The sequence below is a fragment of the Panulirus ornatus genome, chromosome 67 (genome assembly GCF_036320965.1).
Source record: "Panulirus ornatus isolate Po-2019 chromosome 67, ASM3632096v1, whole genome shotgun sequence".
Lineage (NCBI taxonomy): Eukaryota > Metazoa > Arthropoda > Malacostraca > Decapoda > Palinuridae > Panulirus > Panulirus ornatus.
The window spans coordinates 15,290,358-15,312,932 of NC_092290.1; the positions used below are offsets into that span (position 1 = coordinate 15,290,358).

The 22,575-nt window shown below is 41.2% G+C and overlaps 1 protein-coding gene across 1 annotated transcript in view; it reads right to left on the reverse strand.

Moving 5' to 3' along the window:
- LOC139746978 (uncharacterized) overlaps positions 1 to 22,575 on the reverse strand; it is a 95,273-nt gene that overhangs the window by 63,952 nt on the left and 8,746 nt on the right. The window contains exon 4 of the mRNA XM_071658671.1: positions 41 to 198. Coding sequence (XP_071514772.1) covers positions 41 to 198 — 158 coding nt within the window. The remainder of the gene's footprint in view (positions 1 to 40; positions 199 to 22,575) is intronic.

Sequence of the window (22,575 nt, forward strand, 5' to 3'; positions counted from 1 at the left end):
GGATCATGGATGCTGAGGTCACCACCAGCAGGTCACTGACCTGATCTGAGGTCACAGGTCTCCAGGATGAAGAGGTATCCTCCAGGTGTCAACCAGTCCAGGATCCGCACCAAGACCCGGGTCAGGTCATCGTCTCCCAGACTGGTCAACAGTCGGTCCACAAACACCAGGTCGAACGATCCTGCTGCAAACTCCAACCTGTCGGGAAAACGTTTGGTTTAACTTGACGGAGAACTTCCTGTAGGGTCTACCTGCAGGAGAACTTACCGTAAGTCGACCTGCAGGAGAACCTACTGTAAGTCTACCTGCAGGAGAACTTACTGTAAGTCGACCTGCAGGAGAACCTACTGTAAGTCTACCTGCAGGAGAACTTACTGTAAGTCTACCTGCCGAAGAACTTACTGTAATATATTATATATGGTACATATACAAAAAAGAAAGCACTGTACACTAACCAGGCTGTACAGATTGTGTGAAATATCTGTATTTTCATTGTGGAAATTATAATATGCTTTATGGGAAATATTAGGCAGTGGTGTCTTACTCTGTGTTAAGACTCATCTCAATCCTGTGATTATAAATGTTGTAGCTGCTGATACAATAGACTTCATTTCTGTAAAAATTAAAAATAAGATTCACAAGAAGACAGGAGCAATCTATAAGCTTCCAACACAGACACCAAAGGTAGACGAAAGGCTTTATGAGTCAGTCGTTGGCACAAAATTGTGATGAACACCATTTGATTATTGTGGATGATGTTAACACCGGCAGCTAAGTAAGAAGAATTCCTCTCCAGTAGCCCCGGGTGTGGCCTCTTCCTTGGGTTGCTTGATGTTGTCCTGATACAAGCAGTTGGGAAACCTACTCGAGACGAGACCATAATAGATCTAGTTCCAGGTACAAATGTGGATCTGTTTCACAGTATTGAAGTTACAGAAAGGTTTGATGACAGTGATCATGGGGTAAATGCTTTTGAGATAGTTCTCAACATTGCCAGTAATTTAGGTGATCATGAAAGTCGAGGAAAAGTACCAGATATCAGACTTGCAAAACTTAATGATTTTCATATTGTTGTTGACAGGTAAACTTGAGATGATATCAATGAAAACGATATGGACGTATGGACGTAACGTACAAAAGCTTCAGTAAAACTTTCAATGTTGTGGAGGGAACATACACATGTGGCACTGGGTAGCAAACGGTCTTTTTCTACAAAGAGGTGGAAGTGGTGGAGGTATGACACAGAAACTTACCTGTTGTCTGAGAAAGTAGCAAAGTAGAAACTAGAAAAGACCAAAAGATAACGTGATGGAGTAACCCATGTAAATCTGCGTAGATAATATAAGGCTAAAATATCTAAGTCAACGTCAGTACGAAGAGTATATGTTTGAAGCAGCAGAGGAAGCTCTCAGACGTTTTATATATATATATATATATATAGAGAGAGAGAGAGAGAGAGAGAGAGAGAGAGAGAGAGAGAGAGAGAGAGAGAGAGAGAGAGAGAGAGAGAGAGAGAGAGAGAGAGAGAGAGAGAGAGAGAGAGAGAGTTGATAGAGATGCTCTGTGGAAGGTATTAAAAATATATGGTGTGGGAGGCAAGTTGTTAGAAGCAGTGAAAAGTTTTTATCGAGGATGTAAGGCATGTGTACGTGTAGGAAGAGAGGAAAGTGATTGGTTCTCAGTGAATGTAGGTTTGCGGCAGGGGTGTGTGATGTCTCCATGGTTGTTTAATTTGTTTATGGATGGGGTTGTTAGGGAGGTAAATGCAAGAGTTTTGGAAAGAGGGGCAAGTATGAAGTCTGTTGGGGATGAGAGAGCTTGGGAAGTGAGTCAGTTGTTGTTCGCTGATGATACAGCGCTGGTGGCTGATTCATGTGAGAAACTGCAGAAGCTGGTGACTGAGTTTGGTAAAGTGTGTGGAAGAAGAAAGTTAAGAGTAAATGTGAATAAGAGCAAGGTTATTAGGTACAGTAGGGTTGAGGGTCAAGTCAATTGGAAGGTGAGTTTGAATGGAGAAAAACTGGAGGAAGTGAAGTGTTTTAGATATCTGGGAGTGGATCTGGCAGCGGATGGAACCATGGAAGCGGAAGTGGATCATAGGGTGGGGGAGGGGGCGAAAATCCTGGGGGTCTTGAAGAATGTGTGGAAGTCGAGAACATTATCTCGGAAAGCAAAAATGGGTATGTTTGAAGGAATAGTGGTTCCAACAATGTTGTATGGTTGCGAGGCGTGGGCTATGGATAGAGTTGTGCGCAGGAGGATGGATGTGCTGGAAATGAGATGTTTGAGGACAATGTGTGGTGTGAGGTGGTTTGATCGAGTGAGTAACGTAAGGGTAAGAGAGATGTGTGGAAATAAAAAGAGCGTGGTTGAGAGAGCAGAAGAGGGTGTTTTGAAGTGGTTTGGGCACATGGAGAGGATGAGTGAGGAAAGATTGACCAAGAGGATATATGTGTCGGAGGTGGAGGGAACAAGGAGAAGAGGGAGACCAAATTGGAGGTGGAAAGATCGAGTGAAAAAGATTTTGTGTGATCGGAGCCTGAACATGCAGGAGGGTGAAAGGAGGGCAAGGAATAGAGTGAATTGGAGCGATGTGGTATACCGGGGTTGACGTGCTGTCAGTGGATTGAAGCAGGGCATGTGAAGCGTCTGGGGTAAACCATGGAAAGCTGTGTAGGTATGTATATTTGCGTGTGTGGACGTATGTATATACATGTGTATGGGGGGGGGTTGGGCCATTTCTTTCGTCTGTTTCCTTGCGCTACCTCGCAAACGCGGGAGACAGCGACAAAGTACAATAAATAAATAAAAAAAAAAATATATATATATATATATATACATATATATATATTTTTTTTTTTCCTTTCATACTATTCGCCATCTCCCGCATTAGCGAAGTAGCGCTAATAACAGAGGACTAGGCCTTTAAGGGAATATCCTCACCTCCCCCCACCCCCTCTGTTCCTTCTTTTGAAAAAATAAAAAAAGAAAAACGGGAGGGGAGGATTTCCAGCCCCCCGCTCCCTTCCCTTTTAGTCGCCTTCTACAACACGCAGGGAATACGTGGGAAGTATTCTTTCTCCCCTATCCCGAGGGGATATATATATATATATAATTTGTTTATGGATGGGCTTGTTAGGGAGGTGAATGCAAGAGTTTTGGAAAGAGGGGCAAGTATGAAGTCTGTTGTGAATGAGAGAACTTGGGAAGTGAGTCAGTTGTTGTTCGCTGATGATACAGCGCTGGTGGCTGATTCATGTGAGACACTGCAGAAGCTGGTGACTGAGTTTGGTAAAGTGTGTGAAAGAAGAAAGTTAAGAGTAAATGTGAATAAGAGCAAGGTTATTAGGTACAGTAGGGTTGAGGGTCAAGTCAATTGGGAGGTAAGTTTGAATGGAGAAAAACTGGAGGAAGTAAAGTGTTTTAGATATCTGGGAGTGGATCTGGCAGCGGATGGACCATGGAAGCAGAAGTGGATCATAGAGTGGGGGAGGGGGCGAAAATCCTGGGAGCCTTGAAGAATGTGTGGAAGTCGAGAACATTATCTCGGAAAGCAAAATTGGGTATGTTTGAAGGAATAGTGGTTCCAACAATGTTGTATGGTTGCGAGGCATGGGCTATTATTCACATTTACTCTTAACTTTCTTCTTTCACACACTTTACCAAACTCAGTCACCAGCTTCTGCAGTGTCTCACATGAATCAGCCACCAGCGCTGTATCATCAGCGAACAACAACTGACTCACTTCCCAAGTTCTCTCATTCACAACAGACTTCATACTTGCCCCTCTTTCCAAAACTCTTGCATTCACCTCCCTAACAACCCCATCCATAAACAAATTAAACAACCATGGAGACAGCACACACTCCTGCCACAGACATACATTCACTGAGAACGAATCACTTTCCTCTCTTCCTACACGTACACATGCCTTACATCCTCGATAAAAACTTTTCACTGCTTCTAACAACTTGCTTCCCACACCATATATTCTTAATACCTTCCACAGAGCATCTCTATCAACTCTATCATATGCCTTCTCCAGATCCATAAATGCTACATACAAATCCAATTGCTTTTCTAAGTATTTCTCACATACATTCTTCAAAGCAAACACCTGATCCACACATCCTCTACCACTTCTGAAACCACACTGCTCTTCCCCAATCTGATGCTCTGTACATGCCTTCACCCTCTCAATCAAAACCCTCCCATATAATTTACCAGGAACACTCAACAAACTTATACCTCTGTAATTTGAGCACTCATTCTTATCCCCTTTGCCTTTGTAGAATGGCATTGTGCACGCATTCCGCCAATCCTCAGGCACCTCACCATGAGTCATACATACATTAAATTACCTTACCAACCAGTCAACAATACAGTCACCCCCTTTTTTAATAAATTCCACTGCAATACCATCCAAACTTGCTGCCTTGCCGGCTTTCATCTTCCGCAAAGCTTTTACTACCTCTTTTCTGTTTACCAAATCATTTTCCCTAACCCTCTCACTTTGCACACCACCTCGACCAAAACACCCTATATCTGCCACTCTATCATCAAACACACTCAACAAACCTTCAAAATACTCATTCCATCTCCTCACATCACCACTACTTGTTATCACCTCCCCATTAGCGCCCTTCACTGAAGTTCCCATTTGCTCCCTTGTCTTACGCACTTTATTTACCTCCTTCCAGAACATCTTTTTATTCTCCCTAAAATTTAATGATACTCTCTCACCCCAACTCTCATTTGCCCTCTTTTTCACCTATTGCACCTTTCTCTTGACCTCCTGTCTCTTTCTTTTATACATCACCCACTCAATTGCATTTTTTCCCTGCAAAAATCGTCCAAATGCCTCTCTCTTCTCTTTCACTAATAATCTTACTTCTTCATCCCACCACTCACAACCCTTTCTAATCAACCCACCTCCCACGCTTCTCATGCCACAAGCATCTTTTGCGCAATCCATCACTGCTTCCCTAAATACATCCCATTCCTCCCCCACTCCCCTTACTTCCATTGTTCTCACCTTTTTCCATTCTGTACTCAGTCTCTCCTGGTACTTCCTCACACGAGTCTCCTTCCCAAGCTCACTTACTCTCACCACCCTCTTCACCCCAACATTCACTCTTCTTTTCTGAAAACCCATACAAATCTTCACCTTAGCCTCCACAAGATAATGATCAGACATCCCTCTAGTTGCACCTCTCAGCATATTAACATCCAAAAGTCTCTCTTTCGCGCGCCTGTCAATTAACACGTAATCCAATAACGCTCTCTGGCCATCTCTCCTACTTACACACCTATACTTATGTATATCTCGCTTTTTAAACCAGGTATTCCCAATCATCAGTCCTTTATCAGCACATAAATCTACAAGCTCTTCACCATTTCCATTTACAACACTGAACACCCCATGTATACCAATTATTCCCTCAACTGCCACATTACTCACCTTTGCATTCAAATCACCCATCACTATAGCCCGGTCTCGTGCATCAAAACCACTAATACACTCATTCAGCTGCTCCCAAAACACTTGCCTCTCATGATCTTTCTTCTCATGCCCAGGTGCATATGCACCAATAATCACCCATCTCTCTCCATCAACTTTCAGTTTTACCCATATTAATCGAGAATTTACTTTCTTACATTCTATCACATACTTCCACAACTCCTGTTTCAGGAGTACTGCTACTCCTTCCCTTGCTCTTGTCCTCTCACTAACCCCTGACTTTACTCCCAAGACATTCCCAAACCACTCTTCCCCTTTACCCTTGAGCTTCGTTTCATTCAGAGCCAAAACATCCAGGTTCCTTTCCTCAAACATACTACCTATCTCTCCTTTTTTCACATCTTGGTTACATCCACACACATTTAGACACCCCAATCTGAGCCTTCGAGGAGGATGAGCACTCCCCGCGTGACTCCTTCTGTTTCCCATTTTTAGAAAGTTAAAATACAAGGAGGGGAGGATTTCTGGCCCCCCGCTCCCGTCCCCTCTTGTCGCCTTCTACGACACGTGAGGAATGCGTGGGAAGTATTCTTTCACCACTATCCCCAGGGATAATATATATATATATATATATATATATATATATATATATATATTCAAACTTTCAAAACTATTCGCCATTTCCCGCATTAGCGAGTTAGCGTTAAGAACAGAGGACTGGGCCTTTGAGGGAATACCCTCACCTGGCCCAATTCTCTGTTCCTTCTTTTGGAAAATCAAAAAAAAAAAAAAAAAAAAAAAGAAAAAAAAAAAACGAGAGGGGAGGATTTCCAGCCCCCCCCCCCTCCCCTTTTAGTCGCCTTCTACGACACGCAGGGAATACGTGGGAAGTATTCTTTCTCCCCTATCCCCAGGGAATTTATATATATATATATATATATATATATATATATATATATATATATATATATATATATATATATATATATATATATATATATATATATATACACATACACACACATATATACACACATACACACATATACACACATATACACACATATACACACATATACACACACATATATATATATATATATATATATATATATATATATATATATATATATATATATATATATATATATATATATATATATATATATATATATATATATATATATATATATATATATATATATATATATGTATGTATATATATATATATATATATATATATATATATATATATATATATATATATATATATATATATATATATATACATATGAAGAATGTAAGAAATTATTTAGAAAACTGAAACTTCTAGCTTGAAATGAACATGAAAAATGAATGTCACATAATGGTTCAACCTCTGGCTATGGAAAAGGGAAATGTATAAATTTATCTACACAAACGTCAATAGTAGTTTCCATCAATTTAACCACTGTATCATACTGCCTGGTCCACTTCTCTTATCATGAAACTGGAATATTGGCTTATGATGTTTCTCAATTGTCTTCATTACACAAAGTACAACCATATCTTGGATACATGAGGGTAGGTAGTTGGTCATCCGCCATAATAAAGCCTTGACAGACCAAAAGTTTATCTGGACCTCAACTTTTTCAGTACATTCATAAAAAACACCCTTTCGCTTTCCATCTCTATCACTTTGAAAAATGCTCCCTTTGTTCACATTTCAATGAAAGAATAAGCTTCAATGTCTAAACTACATTCTTTTCCAATTTCACTATTTTCTTGTCAGAGCACCATGTATGAAAACTACCACTCCAGTAACACAACTATAAACATTTATAGTGGAGTGCTTGCATATTGCCATTGTACAAAGGCAAAGGGGATAAGATTGAGTGCTCAAATTACAGAGGTATAAGTTTGTTGAGTATTCCTGGTAAATTATACCGGAGGGTATTGATTGAGAGGGTGAAGGCATGTACAGAACATCAGATTGGGGAAGAGCAGTGTAGTTTTAGAAGTGGAAGAGGATGTGTGGATCAGGTGTTTGCTTTCAAGAATGTATGTGAGAAATACTTAGAAAAGCAAATGGATTTGTATGTAGCATTTACGAATCTGGAGAAGGCATATGATAGAGTTGACAGAGATGCTCTGTGGAAGGTATTAAGAATATATGGTGTGGGAGGCAATTTGTTTGTAGCAGTGAAAAGTTTTTATCGAGGATGTAAGGCGTGTGTACGTGTAGGAAGAGAGGAAACTGATGTGATGTCCCCATGGTTGTTTGATTTGTTTATGGATGGGGTTGTTAGGGAGGTGAATGCAAGAGTTTTGGAAAGAGGGGCAAGTATGCAGTCTGTTGTGGACGAGAGAGCTTGGGAAGTGAGTCAGTTGTTGTTCGTTGATGATGCTGGTGGCTGATTCATGTGAGAAACTGCAGAATCTGGTGACTAAGTTTGGTAAAGTGTGTGAAAGAAGAAAGTTGAGAATAAATATGAATAAGAGCAAGGTTATTAGGTACAGTAGGGTTGAGGGTCAAGTCAATTGGGAGGTAAGTGTGAATGGAGAAAAACTGGAGGAAGTGAAGTGTTTTAGATATCTGGGAGTGGATTTGGCAGCGAATGGAGCCATGGAAGCGGAATTGAATCATAAGGTGAGGGAGGGGGCCAATAATCTGGGAGCCTTGAAGAATGTGTGGAAGTCTGTTTCCTTGCGCAACCTCGCGAACGCGGGAGACAGCGACAAAGCAGAATAAATGTATATAAATGAATATATATATATATATATATATATATATATATATATATATATATATATATATATATATATATATATATATATATATATATATATATATATATATATAAGAGAAAGGTGCAAGAGGTGAAAAAAAGGGCAAATGAGAGTTGGGGTGAGAGAGTATCATTAAATTTTAGGGAGAATAAAAAGATGTTCTGGAAGGAGGTAAATAAAGTGCGTAAGACAAGGGAGCAAATGGGAACTTCAGTGAAGGGCGCAAATGGGGAGGTGATAACAAGTAGTGGTGATGTGAGAAGGAGATGGAGTGAGTATTTTGAAGGTTTGTTGAATGTGTTTGATGATAGAGTGGCAGATATAGGGTGTTTTGGTCGAGGTGGTGTGCAAAGTGAGAGGGTTAGGGAAAATGATTTGGTAAACAGAGAAGAGGTAGTGAAAGCTTTGCGGAAGATGAAAGCCGGCAAGGCAGCAGGTTTGGATGGTATTGCAGTGGAATTTATTAAAAAAGGGGGTGACTGTATTGTTGACTGGTTGGTAAGGTTATTTAATGTATGTATGACTCATGGTGAGGTGCCTGAGGATTGGCGGAATGCGTGCATAGTGCCATTGTACAAAGGCAAAGGGGATAAGAGTGAGTGCTCAAATTACAGAGGTATAAGTTCGTTGAGTATTCCTGGTAAATTATATGGGAGGGTATTGATTGAGAGGGTGAAGGCATGTACAGATCATCAGATTGGGGAAGAGCAGTGTGGTTTCAGAAGTGGTAGAGGATGTGTGGATCAGGTGTTTGCTTTGAAGAATGTATGTGAGAAATACTTAGAAAAGCAAATGGATTTGTATGTAGCATTTATGGATCTGGAGAAGGCATATGATAGAGTTGATAGAGATGCTCTGTGGAAGGTATTAAGAATATATGGTGTGAGAGGAAAGTTGTTAGAAGCAGTGAAAAGTTTTTATTGAGGATGTAAGGCATGTGTACGTGTAGGAAGAGAGGAAAGTGATTGGTTCTCAGTGAATGTAGGTTTGCGGCAGGGGTGTGTGATATCTCCATGGTTGTTTAATTTGTTTATGGATGGGGTTGTTAGGGAGGTAAATGCAAGAGTTTTGGAAAGAGGGGCAAGTATGAAGTCTGTTGGGGATGAGAGAGCTTGGGAAGTGAGTCAGTTGTTGTTCGCTGATGATACAGCGCTGGTGGCTGATTCATGTGAGAAACTGCAGAAGCTGGTGACTGAGTTTGGTAAAGTGTGTGGAAGAAGAAAGTTAAGAGTAAATGTGAATAAGAGCAAGGTTATTAGGTACAGTAGGGTTGAGGGTCAAGTCAATTGGGAGGTGAGTTTGAATGGAGAAAAACTGGAGGAAGTGAAGTGTTTTAGATATCTGGGAGTGGATCTGGCAGCGGATGGAACCATGGAAGCGGAAGTGGATCATAGGGTGGGGGAGGGGGCGAAAATTCTGGAGGCCTTGAAGAATGTGTGGAAGTCGAGAACATTATCTCGGAAAGCAAAAATGGGTATGTTTGAAGGAATAGTGGTTCCAACAATGTTGTATGGTTGTGAGGCGTTTGAATGTTATCACCTCCCCATTTGCGCCCTTCACTGAAGTTCCCATTTGCTCCCTTGTCTTATGCACTTTATTTACCTCCTTCCAGAACATCTTTTTATTCTCCCTAAAATTTAATGATACTCTCTCACCCCAACCCTCATTTGCCCTTTTTTTCACCTCTTGCACCTTTCTCTTGACCTCCTGTCTCTTTCTTTTATACATCTCCCACTCAATTGCATTTTTTCCCTGTAAAAATCGTCCAAATGCCTCTCTCTTCTCTTTCACTAATACTCTTACTTCTTCATCCCACCACTCACTACCCTTTCTAATCAACCCACCTCCCACTCTTCTCATGCCACAAGCATCTTTTGCGCAATCCATCACTGATTCCCTAAATACATCCCATTCCTCCCCCACTCCCCTTACTTCCATTGTTCTCACCTTTTTCCATTCTGTACTCAGTCTCTCCTGGTACTTCCTCACACAGGTCTCCTTCTCAAGCTCACTTACTCTCACCACCCTCTTCACCCCAACATTCACTCTTCTTTTCTGAAAACCCATACAAATCTTCACCTTAGCCTCCACAAGATAATGATCAGACATCCCTCCAGTTGCACCTCTCAGCACATTAACATCCAAAAGTCTCTCTTTCGCACGCCTGTCAATTAACACGTAATCCAATAACGCTCTCTGGCCATCTCTCCTACTTACATAAGTATACTTATGTATATCTCGCTTTTTAAACCAGGTATTCCCAATCATCAGTCCTTTTTCAGCACATAAATCTACAAGCTCTTCACCATTTCCATTTACAACACTGAACACCCCATGTATACCAATTATTCCCTCAACTGCCACATTACTCACCTTTGCATTCAAATCACCCATCACTATAACCCGGTCTCGTGCATCAAAACCACTAACACACTCATTCAGCTGCTCCCAAAACACTTGCCTCTCTTGATCTTTCTTCTCATGCCCAGGTGCATAAGCACCAATAATCACCCACCTCTCTCCATCAACTTTCAGTTTTACCAATATTAATCGAGAATTTACTCTCTTACACTCTATCACATACTCCCACAACTCCTGTTTCAGGAGTATTGCTACTCCTTCCCTTGCTCTTGTCCTCTCACTAACCCCTGACTTTACTCCCCAGACATTCCCAAACCACTCTTCCCCTTTACCCTTGAGTTTCGTTTCACTCAGAGCCAAAACATCCAGGTTCCTTTCCTCAGACATACTACCTATCTCTCCTTTTTTCACATCTTGGTTACATCCACACACATTTAGGCACCCCACTCTGAGCCTTCGAGGAGGATGAGCACTCCTCGCGTGACTCCTCCTTCTGTTTTCCATTTTAGAAAGTTAATACAAGGAGGGGAGGATTTCTGGCCCCCCGATCCCGTCCCCTCTAGTCGCTTTCTACGACACGCGAGGAATACGTGGGAAGTATTCTTTCACCCCTATCCCCAGGGATAATATACATATATATATACATATATATATATGATAGAGTTGATAGAGATGCTCTGTGGAAGGTATTAAGAATATATGGTGTGGGAGGCAAGTTGTTAGAAGCAGTGAAAAGTTTTTATCGAGGATGTAAGGCATGTGTACGTGTAGGAAGAGAGGAAAGTGATTGGTTCTCAGTGAATGTAGGTTTGCGGCAGGGGTGTGTGATGTCTCCATGGTTGTTTAATTTGTTTATGGATGGGGTTGTTAGGGAGGTAAATGCAAGAGTTTTGGAAAGAGGGGCAAGTATGAAGTCTGTTGGGGATGAGAGAGCTTGGGAAGTGAGTCAGTTGTTGTTCGCTGATGATACAGCGCTGGTGGCGGATTCATGTGAGAAACTGCAGAAGCTGGTGACGGAGTTTGGTAAAGTGTGTGGAAGAAGAAAGTTAAGAGTAAATGTGAATAAGAGCAAGGTTATTAGGTACAGTAGGGTTGAGGGTCAAGTCAATTGGGAGGTGAGTTTGAATGGTGAGAGGCTGGAGGAAGTGAAGTGTTTTAGATATCTGGGAGTGGATCTGTCAGCGGATGGAACCATGGAAGCGGAAGTGGATCATAGGGTGGGGGAGGGGGCGAAAATTTTGGGAGCCTTGAAAAATGTGTGGAAGTCGAGAACATTATCCCGGAAAGCAAAAATGGGTATGTTTGAAGGAATAGTAGTTCCAACAATGTTGTATGGTTGCGAGGCGTGGGCTATGGATAGAGTTGTGCGCAGGAGGATGGATGTGCTGGAAATGAGATGTTTGAGGACAATGTGTGGTGTGAGGTGGTTTGATCGAGTAAGCAACGTAAGGGTAAGAGAGATGTGTGGAAATAAAAAGAGCGTGGTTGAGAGAGCAGAAGAGGGTGTTTTGAAATGGTTTGGGCACATGGAGAGAATGAGTGAGGAAAGATTGACCAAGAGGATATATGTGTCGGAGGTGGAGGGAACGAGGAGAAGAGGGAGACCAAATTGGAGGTGGAAAGATGGAGTGAAAAGGATTTTGTGTGATCGGGGCCTGAACATGCAGGAGGGTGAAAGGAGGGCAAGGAATAGAGTGAATTGGAGCGATGTGGTATACAGGGGTTGACGTGCTGTCAGTGGATTGAATCAAGGCATGTGAAGCGTCTGGGGTAAACCATGGAAGGCTGTGTAGGTATGTATATTTGCGTGTGTGGACGTGTGTATGTACATGTGTATGGGGGGGGTTGGGCCATTTCTTTCGTCTGTTTCCTTGCGCTACCTCGCAAACGCGGGAGACAGCGACAAAGTATAAAAAAAAAAAAAAAAAAAAAAAAAATACACATACACACACACATATATATATATATATATATATATATATATATATATATATATATATATATATATATATATATATATATATATATATATATATATATATATATATATATATATATATATATATATATATATATATATATATACACAGTCATATACATCAATTCATGTGTATCATAAAAATATTCTTAAATTACTGAGAATAAGGAAAATACTTTCATTAAATTAAAACATATGATGTAAATGCCTTACTTCACCAAATGTTAAGCATAAAAAACTAAGACAACCAGGACAGACTGATTCTCTTGAAATTACTGAACTTTATCTCGCTTCATCTTCAGCACATCTTCCCAGTAATATGCTAATGTACAAGAAACATTATACATAGTTGGAATCTCTCATTACACTTGCAATATTTAACACTCATCAGAAAGATCTGGATGATATTTACTGAGATAGTTTTGCAACAATAATTTGATTATAAGCTGCCTTCTCAGCCCATAAAACCTGACATGAAGAAATATTCTCAATTATGGGAAAATCCCAGAGTTACTAACTTCACTATTTACACTGGAGGAAATTCTGAGTCATCATCAAACTTAAGGACACTCTTTGGAGGCGATTCACAAACAGCAGCCATCTCACTCCTTCTGTCTGCTTCAACGCGCTTTTCTGTTCTTTTGTCGTTCCAGTGTTCTAAAAATCATCAAACATGGGAGTTCGAGGTCTCACACACGTCTCGCAACGTCTCATACGCCTTCTATCCTCCTAGAACTTGAAACGGAGGAAGTAAAGTGTTTTAGATATTTGGGAGTGGATCTGGCAGCGGATGGAACCATGGAAGCGGAAGTGAATCATAGGGTGGGGGAGGGGGCGAAAGTCCTGTTAGCCTTGAAAAATGTTTGGAAGTCGAGAACATAATCTCGGAAAGCAAAAATGGCTATGTTTGAAGGAATAGTGGTTCCAACAATGTTGTATGGTTGCGAGGCGTGGGCTATGGATAGAGTTGTGCGCAGGAAGGTGGATGTGCTGGAAATGAGATGTTTGAGGACAATGTGTGGTGTGAGGTGGTTTGATCGAGTAAGTAATGTAAGGGTAAGAGAGATGTGTGGAAATAAAAAGAGCGTGGTTGAGAGAGCAGAAGAGGGTGTTTTGAAATAGTTTAGGCACATGGAGAGAATGAGAGAGGAAAGATTGACCAAGATGATATATGTGTCGGAGGTGGAGGGAACGAGGAGAAGTGGGAGACCAAATTGGAGGTGGAAAGATGGAGTGAAAAAGATTTTGAGTGATCGGGGCCTGAACATGCGGGAGGGTGAAAGGCGGCCAAGGAATAGAGTGAATTGGATCGATGTGGTATACCGGGGTCGACGTGCTGTAAATGGATTGAATCAGGGCATGTGAAGGCATGTGTGTTGTGTGGAAATAAAAAGAGCGTGGTTGAGAGAGCAGAAGAGGGTGTTTTGAAATAGTTTAGGCACATGGAGAGAATGAGAGAGGAAAGATTGACCAAGAGGATATATGTGTCGGAGGTGGAGGGAACGAGGAGAAGTGGGAGACCAAATTGGAGGTGGAAAGATGGAGTGAAAAAGATTTTGAGTGATCGGGGCCTGAACATGCGGGAGGGTGAAAGGCGGTCAAGGAATAGAGTGAATTGGATCGATGTGGTATACCGGGGTCGACGTGCTGTCAATGGATTGAATCAGGGCATGTGAAGGCATGTGTGATGTGTGGAAATAAAAAGAGCGTGGTTGAGAGAGCAGAAGAGGGTGTTTTGAAATAGTTTAGGCACATGGAGAGAATGAGAGAGGAAAGATTGACCAAGAGGATATATGTGTCGGAGGTGGAGGGAACGAGGAGAAGTGGGAGACCAAATTGGAGGTGGAAAGATGGAGTGAAAAAGATTTTGAGTGATCGGGGCCTGAACATGCGGGAGGGTGAAAGGCGGTCAAGGAATAGAGTGAATTGGATCGATGTGGTATACCGGGGTCGACGTGCTGTCAATGGATTGAATCAGGGCATGTGAAGCGTCTGGGGTAAACCATGGAAAGTTCTGTGGGGTCTGGATGTGGAAAGGGAGCTGTGGTTTCGGGCATTATTGCATGACAGCTAGAGACTGAGTGTGAACGAGTGGGGCCTTTGTTGTCTTTTTCTAGCGCTACCTCGCACACATGAGGGTGGAGGGGGATGTTATTACATGTGTGGCGAGGTGGCGATGGGAATAAATAAGGGCAGACAGTATGAATTATGTACATGTGTATATATGTATATGTCTGTGTGTGTATATATATGTATACATTGAGATGTATAGGTATGTATATTTGTGTGTGTGGACGTGTATGAATATACATGTGTATGGGGGTGGGTTGGGCCATTTCTTTCGTCTGTTTCCTTGCGCTACCTCGCAAATGCGGGAGACAGCGACAAAGCATAATAAATATATATATATATATATGTATATATATATATATATATATATATATATATATATATATATATATATATATATATATATATATATATATATATATATATATATATATATGCGTGTTTATTTATCTATTTATTATATTTTGTCGCTGTCTCACGCGTTAGCGGGGTAGCGCAAGGAAACAGACGAAAGAATGGCTCATCCCACCCACAACCATATGCATATACATACACGTCCACAAACACACACACACACACACACACACACACATACATATACATACCTATACATCTCAACGTATATATATACCTACAAACACAGACATATACATATAAACACATATTCATAATTCATACTCTCTGCCCTTATTCATTCCTGTCGCGACCCCGCCACACATGAAATAAAAACCCCCTCCCCCGCATGTGCGCGAGGTAACGCTAGGAAAAGACAACAAATGCCACATTCGTTCATACTCAGTCTCTAGCTGTCATGTATAATGCACCGAAACTACAGCTCCCTTTCCACATCCAGGTCCCACAGAACTTACCAAGGCTTACCCCAGGCGCTTCACATAAATTGGTTCAATCCATTGACAGCACGTCGACCCCGGTATACCATATCGTTCCAATTCACTCTTTTCCTAGCACGCCTTTCACCCTCCTGCATGTTCAGGCCCCGATTACTCAAAATCTTTTCTTTCCCATCTTTCCACCTCCAATTTGGTCTCCCACTTCCCCTCTTTCCCTCCACCTCTGACACATATATCTTCTTGGTCAATCTTTCCTCACTCATTCACTCCATGTGACCAAACCATTTCAAAACACCCTCTTCTGCTCTCTCAACCACACTCTTTTCATTACCACACATCTTTCATTACTTACTCGATCAAACCACCTCACACCCCATATCCTCCTCAAATTTCTTATTTCCAGCATATCCACCCTCCTCCGCACAACTCTATCTATAGCCCATGCCTCGCAACCATATATCATTGTTGTAACCACTATTCCTTCAAACATACCCATTTTTGCTTTCCATGATAACGTTTTCGACTTCCACATATTCTTCAACGCTCCCAGAACTTTCGCTCCCTCCCACAACCTATGATTCACTTCTGCTTCCATGGCTCCATCCGCTGCCAGATCCACTCCTAGATATCTAAAACACTTCACTTCCTCCAGTTTTTCTCCATTCAAACTTACCTCCCAACTGACTTGTCCCTCACCCCTACTGAACCTAATAACCTTGCTCTTATTCACATTTACTCTTAACTTTCTTCTTTCACACACTTTACCAAACTCAGTCACCAGCTTCTGCAGTTTCTCACACGAATCAGCCACCACCGCTATTTCATCAGCGAACAACAACTGACTCACTTCCCAAGCTCTCTCATCCACAACAGACTGCATACTTGCCCCTCTTTCCAAAACTCTTGCATTCACCTCTCAAACAACCCCATCCATAAACAAATTAAACAACCATGAAGACATCACACACCCCTGCCGCAAACATTCACTGAGAACCAATCACTTTCCTCTTTTCCTACACGTAAACATGCCTCACATTCTCGATAAAAACTTTCCCTGCTTCTAACAACTTACCTCCCACACCATTTATTCTTAACACCTTCCACAGAGCATCCCTATCAACTCTATCATATGCCTTCTCCAGATCCATAAATGCTACATACAAATCCATTTGCTTTTCTATGTATTTCTCATATACATTCTTCAAATCAAACACCTGATCCACACATCCTCTACCACTTCTGAAACCACACTGCTATTCCCCAATCTGAAGCTCTGTATGTGCCTTCACCCTCTCAATCAATACCCTCCCATATCATTTATCATGAATACTCAACAAACTTACACCTCTGTAAATTGAGTACTCACTTTCATCCCCTTTCCTTTTGTATAATGGCACTATGCAAGCGTTCCGCCAATCCTCAGGCACCTCACCATGAGTGATACATATATTAAATAATCTCACCAAACAGACAACAATACAATCACCCCCCCCCCCCCGTTTTTTAAAAAATTCCACTGCAATACCATCTAAAACCGCTGTCCTACCAGCTTTCATCTTATGCAAAGCTTTTACTAACTCTTCTCTGTTTACCAAATCATTTTCCCTAACCCTCTCATTTTGCACGCCACCTCGACCAAAACACCCTATATCTGCCACTCTATCATCAAACACATTCAATAAACCTTCAAAATACTCATTCCATCTCCTTCTCACATCTCCACTACTTCTTATCACCTCCCCATAAGCCCCGTTCATTGATGTTCCTATTTGTTCCCTTGCCTTACGGACTTTATTTGCCTCCTTCCAAAACATCTTTTTATTCTCCCTAAAATTTAATGATACTCTCTCACCCCAACTCTCATTTGCCCTCTTTTTCACCTCTTCCACCTTTCTCTTGACCTCCTGCCTCTTTCTTTTATACATCTCCCAGTCATTTGCATTTTTTCCCTGTAAAAATCGTCGAAATGCCTCTCTCTTCTCTTTCACTAATAATCGTACCTCTTCATCCCACCACTCAGTACCCTTTCTAATCTGCCCACCTCCCACTCTTCTCATGCTACAAGCATCTTTTGTACAAACAATCGCTGCTTCCCTAAATACATCCCATTCCTACACCATTCCCCTTACGTCCTTTGTTCTCACCTCTTTCCATTCTGTACTCAGTCTCTCCTGGTACTTCCTCTCACAAGTCTCCTTCCCAAGCTCACTTACTCTCATGACTCTGTTCACCCAAATATTCTCTTATCTTTTTTGAAAGCCTCTATAAATCATTACCTTCGCCTCCACAAGATAATGATTAGACATCCCTCCAGTTGCACCTCTCAGCACATTAAAATCCAAAAATATCTCTTTCGCGCGGCTATCAATTAACAAGTAATCCAATAACGCTCTCTGGCCATCTCTCCTACTTACATAAGTATACTTATGTATGTCTGTCTTTTTATACCATGTATTCCCAATCACCAGTCCTTTTTCAGCATATAAATCTACAAGCTCTTCACCATTTTCATTTAGAACACTTAACACCCCATGTACACCAACTATTCCCTCAACTATCCCTAGGGTAGGGGAGAAAGAATACTTCCCACGCATTCCTCACGTGTCGTAGAAGGCGACAAAAGGGGACGGGAGCGGGGGGCTAGAAACTCTCCTCTCCTTGTATTTCAACTTTCTAAATTGGGAAACAGAAGATGTCACGCGGGGAGTGCTCATCCTCTTCGAAGGCTCAGATTGGGGTTTCTAAATGTGTGTGGATGTAACCAAGATGAGAAAAAAGGAGAGATAGGTAGTATGTTTGAGAAAAGGAACCTCGAAGTTTTCGCTCAGAGTGAAACGAAGCTCAAGGGTAAAGAGGAAGAGTGGTTTGGGAATCTCTTGTGAGTAAAGTCAGGGGTTGGTGAGAGGAAAAGAGCACTGGAAGGAGTAGAGCTACTCCTGAAACAGGAGAGGTGGGAGTATGTGATAGAGTGTAAGAAAGTAAACTCTGGATTGACATGGGTAAAACTGAAAGTGGATGGAGACAGATGGGTGATTATAGGTGCATATGCACCTGGGCATGAGAAGAAAGATCATAAGAGGCAAGTGTTTTGGGAGCAGCTGAGTGAGAGTCTTGATAGTTTTGATGCACGAGACCAGGTTATAGTGATGGGTGATTTAATGCAAAGGTAAGTAATGTACATATACATTTTTTATTTATCATCTATTATATTTTGTCGTTGTTTTTCGCGTTAGCGAGGTAGCGCAAGGAAACAGACGAAAGAATGGCCCAACTCACCCACAGACATATGTACATACATACACGTCCACACACACACACACACACACATATACAAGCCTATACATCTCAACGTATACATATACATAGACACACAGACAAATGCATATATACACATGCACATAATTCATACCGTCTGCCCTTATTCATTCCTGTCGCCAACCATCCACACATGAAATAACAAAACCCTTTCCCCGCATGTGCGCGAGGTAGCGCTAGGAAAAGACATCAAAGGCCACATTCGTTCACACTCATTCTCTAGCTGTCATGTATAATGCACCGAAACCGCAGCTCCCTTTCCACATCCAGGCCCCACAAAACTTTACATGGTTTACTCCAGACGCTCCAATGCCCTGGTTCAATCCATTGACAGCACGTCGATTCCGGTATACCACATCGTTCCAATTCACTCTATTCCTTGCCCGCCTTTCACCCTCCTGCATGTTCAGGCCCCGATCACTCACACTCTTTTTCATTCCACCTTTCCACCTCCAATTTGGTCTCCCACTTCTCCTCTTTCCCCCCACCTCTGACACATATATCCTCTTGGTCAATCTTTCTTCACTCATTCTCTCCATGTGACCAAACCATTTCAAAACACCCTCTTCTGCTCTCTCAACCACACTCTTTTTATTACCACACATCTCTCTTACCCTTTCATTACTTAATCAAACCACCTCACACCACAAATTCTCCTCAAACATCTCATTCCCAGCATATCCACCCTCCTCCGCACAACGCTATCTATAGCCCATGCCTCGCAACCATATATCATTGTTGGAACCACTATTCCTTCAAACATACCCATTTTTGCTTTCCAAGATAACGTTTTCGACTTCCAAAACATTCTTCAACTCTCCCAGAACTTTCGCATCCTCCCCCACCCTATGATTCACTTCCGCTTCCATGGTTCCATCCGCTGCCAGAACCACTCGCAGATATCTAAAACACTTCACTTTCTTCAGTTTTTCTCTATTCAAACTTACCTCCCAACTGACTTGTCCCTCAACCCTACTGAACCTAATAACCTTGCTCTTATTCCCATTTACTCTCAAATTTCTTCTTTCACACACTTTACCAAAACTCAGTCACCAGCTTCTGCAGTTTCTCACACGAATCAGCCACCAGCGGTGTATCATCAGAGAACAACAACTGACTCACTTCCCAAGCTCTCTCATCCACAACAGACTGCATACTTGCGCCACTTTCCAAAACTCTTGCATTCACCTGCCTAACAACCCCATCCATAAACAAATTAAACAACCATGGTGACATCACGCACCCCTGCTGCAAACCAACATTCATTGAAAACCAATCACTTTCCTCTCTTCCCACATGTAAACATGCTTGACATTCTCGATAAAAACTTTTCACTGCTTCTAACAACTTTCCTCCCACACCACATATTCTAAATACCTTCCACAGAGCATCTCTATCAACTCTATCATATGCCTTCTCCAGATCCATAAATGCTACATACAAACCCATTTGCTTTTCTAAGTATTTCTCACATACATTCTTCAAATTAAACACCTGATCAACACATCCTCTACCACTTTTGAAATCACACTACTCTTCCCCAATCTGATGCTCTGTACATGCCTTCACCCTCTCAGTCAATACCCTCCCATATAATTTCCCAGGAATACTCAACAAACTTAACCTCTGTAATTTGATCATTCACTTTTATCCCCTTTGCCTTTGTATAATGGTATTATGCAAGCATTCCGCCAATCCTCAGGCACCTCACCATAAGTCACATTTACGCTTACCAACCTCACGGAGGTGGCACGTGTTATACTAATTATTTCGAAATTTTTCTTTCCCATGTTGCTTGTATGTTTCATTTATCAACCTTCAGAGAGCGAAATCCTTGTATCAGGATAATTATAGAAGGTAATCATTTTACGTCTTGGAACTTGTAATGTTGAAGAATTAATACTACACTTGATCTTACTGGTCTGTGGCTCCCCCGTCACCCACACTCCAGAATGACACCTGTGATATGTGGACCAACTCGTGGAGTTGCGTTCATGATTCTCCCATTACTAACCATGTTCAGTCTATTGATACATACATAATGACAAGCATATGAGTAACTCATGTAATGTACTGTGATGTATGTATCAGACCACTTACATCAAAAGCAACACCACAAGGTGAAATGATTACAGCAACATGGAGAAATTCTATCCGTAATATCATACTTTCAGTTCTTATATGCACACACTTCTCTTCTGAATCTGTTTTTCTCTGTTCACGACACAGTGCCCGTACCTATACAGTTGATTTCAATGTTGCATTCACAGAAAAGGTTCAGGCCTTTGCCAGCAGCCATACGAACAAATTCTTTACCTTGTCAACACTCCTTAGGATCAGGTGCTTAGTTCATCGTTGTAATGACCTCATAAAAGTCTATTGTTCTCAAAATCTGAGCAAAACAAGATCTTATACGACAAAGTAGACGTCACTATGAAGCATTCAATACCCAGAATACCAGAAGAAACCCTCGGGATTTGCATAAATGTGTTAGAAGCAAGAGGGTCATTACCCCAGTCGACTGGACTATTACCTATGGAGCATCAAAGAAAGCTTTGACTTCGAGATAATGAACATGGTCATTATTTTTATTCATATCTATCATCAGAGATACGCCACATGTTCTAACTCTAATCCCATTACTAGTGGTGTTATAGTGGATGATATCATTCTGTAGCTTACAGATAAACGCAGATTAATTATGCTGTCAAAACTGAATGGAATGAGAGTAAATAAAATGGCACATCCAGATGAATTCTGAATGAGAAGAAAACGGGAAAAGTATAATGTAAGACTGCTGGACCCTTGACTGATCTGAGCCATTTCGAATAGGGAAAGTTCACCAGGATTAGAAGCTTGCTAGTGCAACACCAGTATCTAAGAAGGGATATAAGTCTGTTCTCGGAAATCATCGCCTGATTACTCTGACATCCGAAAGAAACGATCACAGGAGAGAATAACATCAGTTATTATCTAAAAGATTTAACTGATAATTTATAACATGATTCCTGATGCAGTCATTTATATCTGACAAGTCTGCATTTCTTTTATGATACAATCAACATTCATGATAAAAGTAAAATGGTTAATTTCATCTCTTTACATGCTCAGAAGATATTCGATTATCTCCTCTACCAAAGATAACTAAGAAAAGATAAGTCACATGATGTAGATGATAGCGTACTTCCCTGGATAAAACACTGGTTCACTAGCCGCAAAGAAAATGTAGCGTTTGAATGTCAAACTTCAGATGGTTACGTGTAACAAGTGGAGTGCCGCAGGGATCAGTCTTTGGACCAGTTCTCTTTCGGACACACATCAGCAACACTGATGATGGGCGATGCTACGAGATATCGAAGTTAAAAGACAACACTGATATAAAGAATAAAGTTGCTATAAAAAAAAACTGAATGCTTTCAAAATGCGAAACATCTCAAAAAAATTGATATATTGAGCTTACAGGTTACTAATGAATTTTGATATCAACATATCTGAAGTTGTGTGCACCAGACAAAATAGACTGAGAACTCTGTTCAGATGTATAACGTAACTAAGGAAAATCTCTTAGCCATAGCAATAAACCCAGTGAACTTGAGCCAAGTGAGCAGTGTTTAAAGCACTGAAGAACTCGAACAAAGTCATAAATTTCATAGCCTTCGAAGTCTGATTGTCACTTTTTACATTTATCTGTTTCATTCTGATTTTGAAAATTATGTTAGGATTTGTATAACTATGTCAAATATTTACAGTGACATATTGGAGTATAGTAG